Source organism: Limulus polyphemus, unplaced genomic scaffold (genome assembly GCF_000517525.1).
Source record: "Limulus polyphemus unplaced genomic scaffold, Limulus_polyphemus-2.1.2 Scaffold3986, whole genome shotgun sequence".
NCBI lineage: Eukaryota > Metazoa > Arthropoda > Merostomata > Xiphosura > Limulidae > Limulus > Limulus polyphemus.
This window is the reverse complement of record NW_013669596.1, coordinates 63,029-65,412: the sequence shown is the minus strand read 5'-3', so window position 1 is coordinate 65,412 and position 2,384 is coordinate 63,029. Positions and strand designations below refer to the sequence as shown.

Below are 2,384 nucleotides of genomic sequence, written 5' to 3'. Positions count from 1 at the left end.
ACAGAGGTCCCAATAACAGTTAATTGGATGAAAACATTGACTATTTTGTTTCCTGTATAGTTGTTAATTCTTTCCAAGACCATAACTAGTCTAAATTAAGAAAAGATGGGGGGGGCAGTTTTTCCAGGTAGTAGAAACATTTTCTAAGAATAAATAAATCAAAAATATATTGGCATAAGTTTTATTGGTTTTTCTTTTTTATTTAATTAAAAAATATTGTTTTTACGTATGTGTCCATTAAAGGACTGGAGAAGAATATTGTATATATATTTTAATTTCTTTGTCATAATCAAATGTAGTGTTATATAACCTGGTATGCGCTATGTGAATAAAATAATTTCTAAACTGTGACATTGTTCCTTAGTTTAATTATAATAGGTCTGATGAATTGTATGCATTTAGTGAAGGAAAAGTTTGTCATGATGATAGCATAAGGTGAATAGAAATCTTCACCATAACTCTTTAAGCACAAAAGTATGTTCCTATAAGGTTTTAATCTTTATTACCTTACATCTAATAAATAAGTCAGCCAATATGATTACTCTAATTCTAAGAAATATCTGGGTACATAAGGTTCAGCCTAACATTTAATTCTTGCATATAAAGTTTGTATTATCAAAAAACAAATTCCTTTTGGTTTAAATTTCGTTTGCAGATTGATGGAACTGTAGACATTCCTTTGACTTTACAAAGAGATTTAAAGTTGCGGAAAGACTTGTTTAGAAGAGAGATAGAATTCTTTGCTCTTGTGGAAGATGGGCTAACCAGCAGGAAATACAACACCACTAACACTTTATGGATTTATGATAATGAAGTTAAAGTTCAATTAATCAAAACATCTGAAACCTTTAAGCCTGGTCTGAAATACACATGTTTTGTAAGTTGTGCTATACACATGTATTTATCATTAGATGCAGACATATAGAAATAAGCATTCTAAAATTGGAACATTTCTGTCTTTCTCTAAACATTGAATATGGTAAATATTGAACATTCAATAATTAGAATATTTGTGAGATTGAAAATAACCGAAAATGTTTTGTATACTTGGATATTGCATAATTATGTATAGGTTATATTCAGATTGTAATTTCATTAATGTTTATATTTGTTTCTTTGAATGCATAATATTAAAGATAAAACCACTTAAATAACAACGGTAGATCCACCAGTACCATAGAAAAGTTTTTTTGGCTACAAGATTATTGGCACAGTAAGATTTATTTTATTAAGTAATTAAAAACCAAAATTGTATTTGAACCTCTCATTATGCTGTGTTTAAACTAATGAAAAATGATTTAATAAATTAGAATGTCCGAAAGAAAAAGGTATTCAGTTAATAAAGTAACGAGTCAGAAATTCTGAATCAGTTGTTAATCCTTATGGTTTGTCATAATGAAATGGTTGGATAATATAAGCACAGATATGTTTATGCTATTTCAAAATCTAAAACTAAATTAAGTGTATTCTTCATTGCATCTGGAATTATTTTCAAATATTGAGTGTTAGATATCAGTATTAGATATTTTCAATAGTCCTTCCAGGAGAGTAGGTTATTCCTCATGAGTCTTTTGTTCTTGCAGCTAAAAGTTGCCTACCAAGATGATACTCCAGTGGATGACAGAGAAAATCAGCTGAAGCTGAGATATGGATACTCTTATAACGAAAGTGCCTGGAAAACGTCATTGTACTGGGTACCCAAGAATGGTCTAGTTAAACTTGAATTTTATCCTCCTAATGAGGATGATATCTATGTTTTAGGGATGCAGGCTGAATTTCGAGGACAGATTCACTACATTGATGGTGTTGAAGCAGCACGCTCTCCCAGTAGAAACTTCATACAAGTTACTATGCAAACACCTGTTCCAGTAGTTGCCCAGAATGTTGAGTTTGAAGTGAATGCAACAGAACCTTTCTCTCAGCTAGTTTATCAGGTATTATTTTTGTGCATTAAGTAAGTTACACATTTACTTTATAAGTTTTTCATGTTTTCTATATATTTTGGTATATTATCTCTAGCTACCTAATGTTTTACATGTTTTCTCAAGCTAATTATCGTTTTTGTGTTTTCTGCATCTATTTTTTGCATATTATTCACAGATAACTTTCTTTTAGAGTGTTTTTTTTGTATCTATGATTCAATTTGTGTTTTCTATATGATTTGGTATATTTTCTACAGGGTTATATTTTTATTCAAAAATAACAAATACTAGTTTTATGATATTTTCAGTTTCATTTTGTTAATAATACTATGGGCTTTTAAAATAATACCAAATTACTAAAGAAAACTGTCACAAACACCTACATCTATGTACAAATATTAATGCTGTTTAAAATTAATTGGGTACACTTGTTCTTGCTCAGTTTTTATGAGTGAAAAATCA

General features: G+C 29.2%; 1 protein-coding gene across 3 annotated transcripts in view; it reads left to right on the top strand.

Moving 5' to 3' along the window:
* The window catches only part of LOC106470411 (CD109 antigen-like), a 77,369-nt gene that overhangs the window by 37,985 nt on the left and 37,000 nt on the right, over positions 1 to 2,384 (top strand). For all 3 annotated transcript variants that reach the window (XM_013930967.2, XM_022399001.1, XM_022399000.1), the window contains exons 12-13: positions 656 to 877; positions 1,584 to 1,934. In XM_013930967.2, coding sequence (XP_013786421.1) covers positions 656 to 877; positions 1,584 to 1,934 — 573 coding nt within the window. The remainder of the gene's footprint in view (positions 1 to 655; positions 878 to 1,583; positions 1,935 to 2,384) is intronic.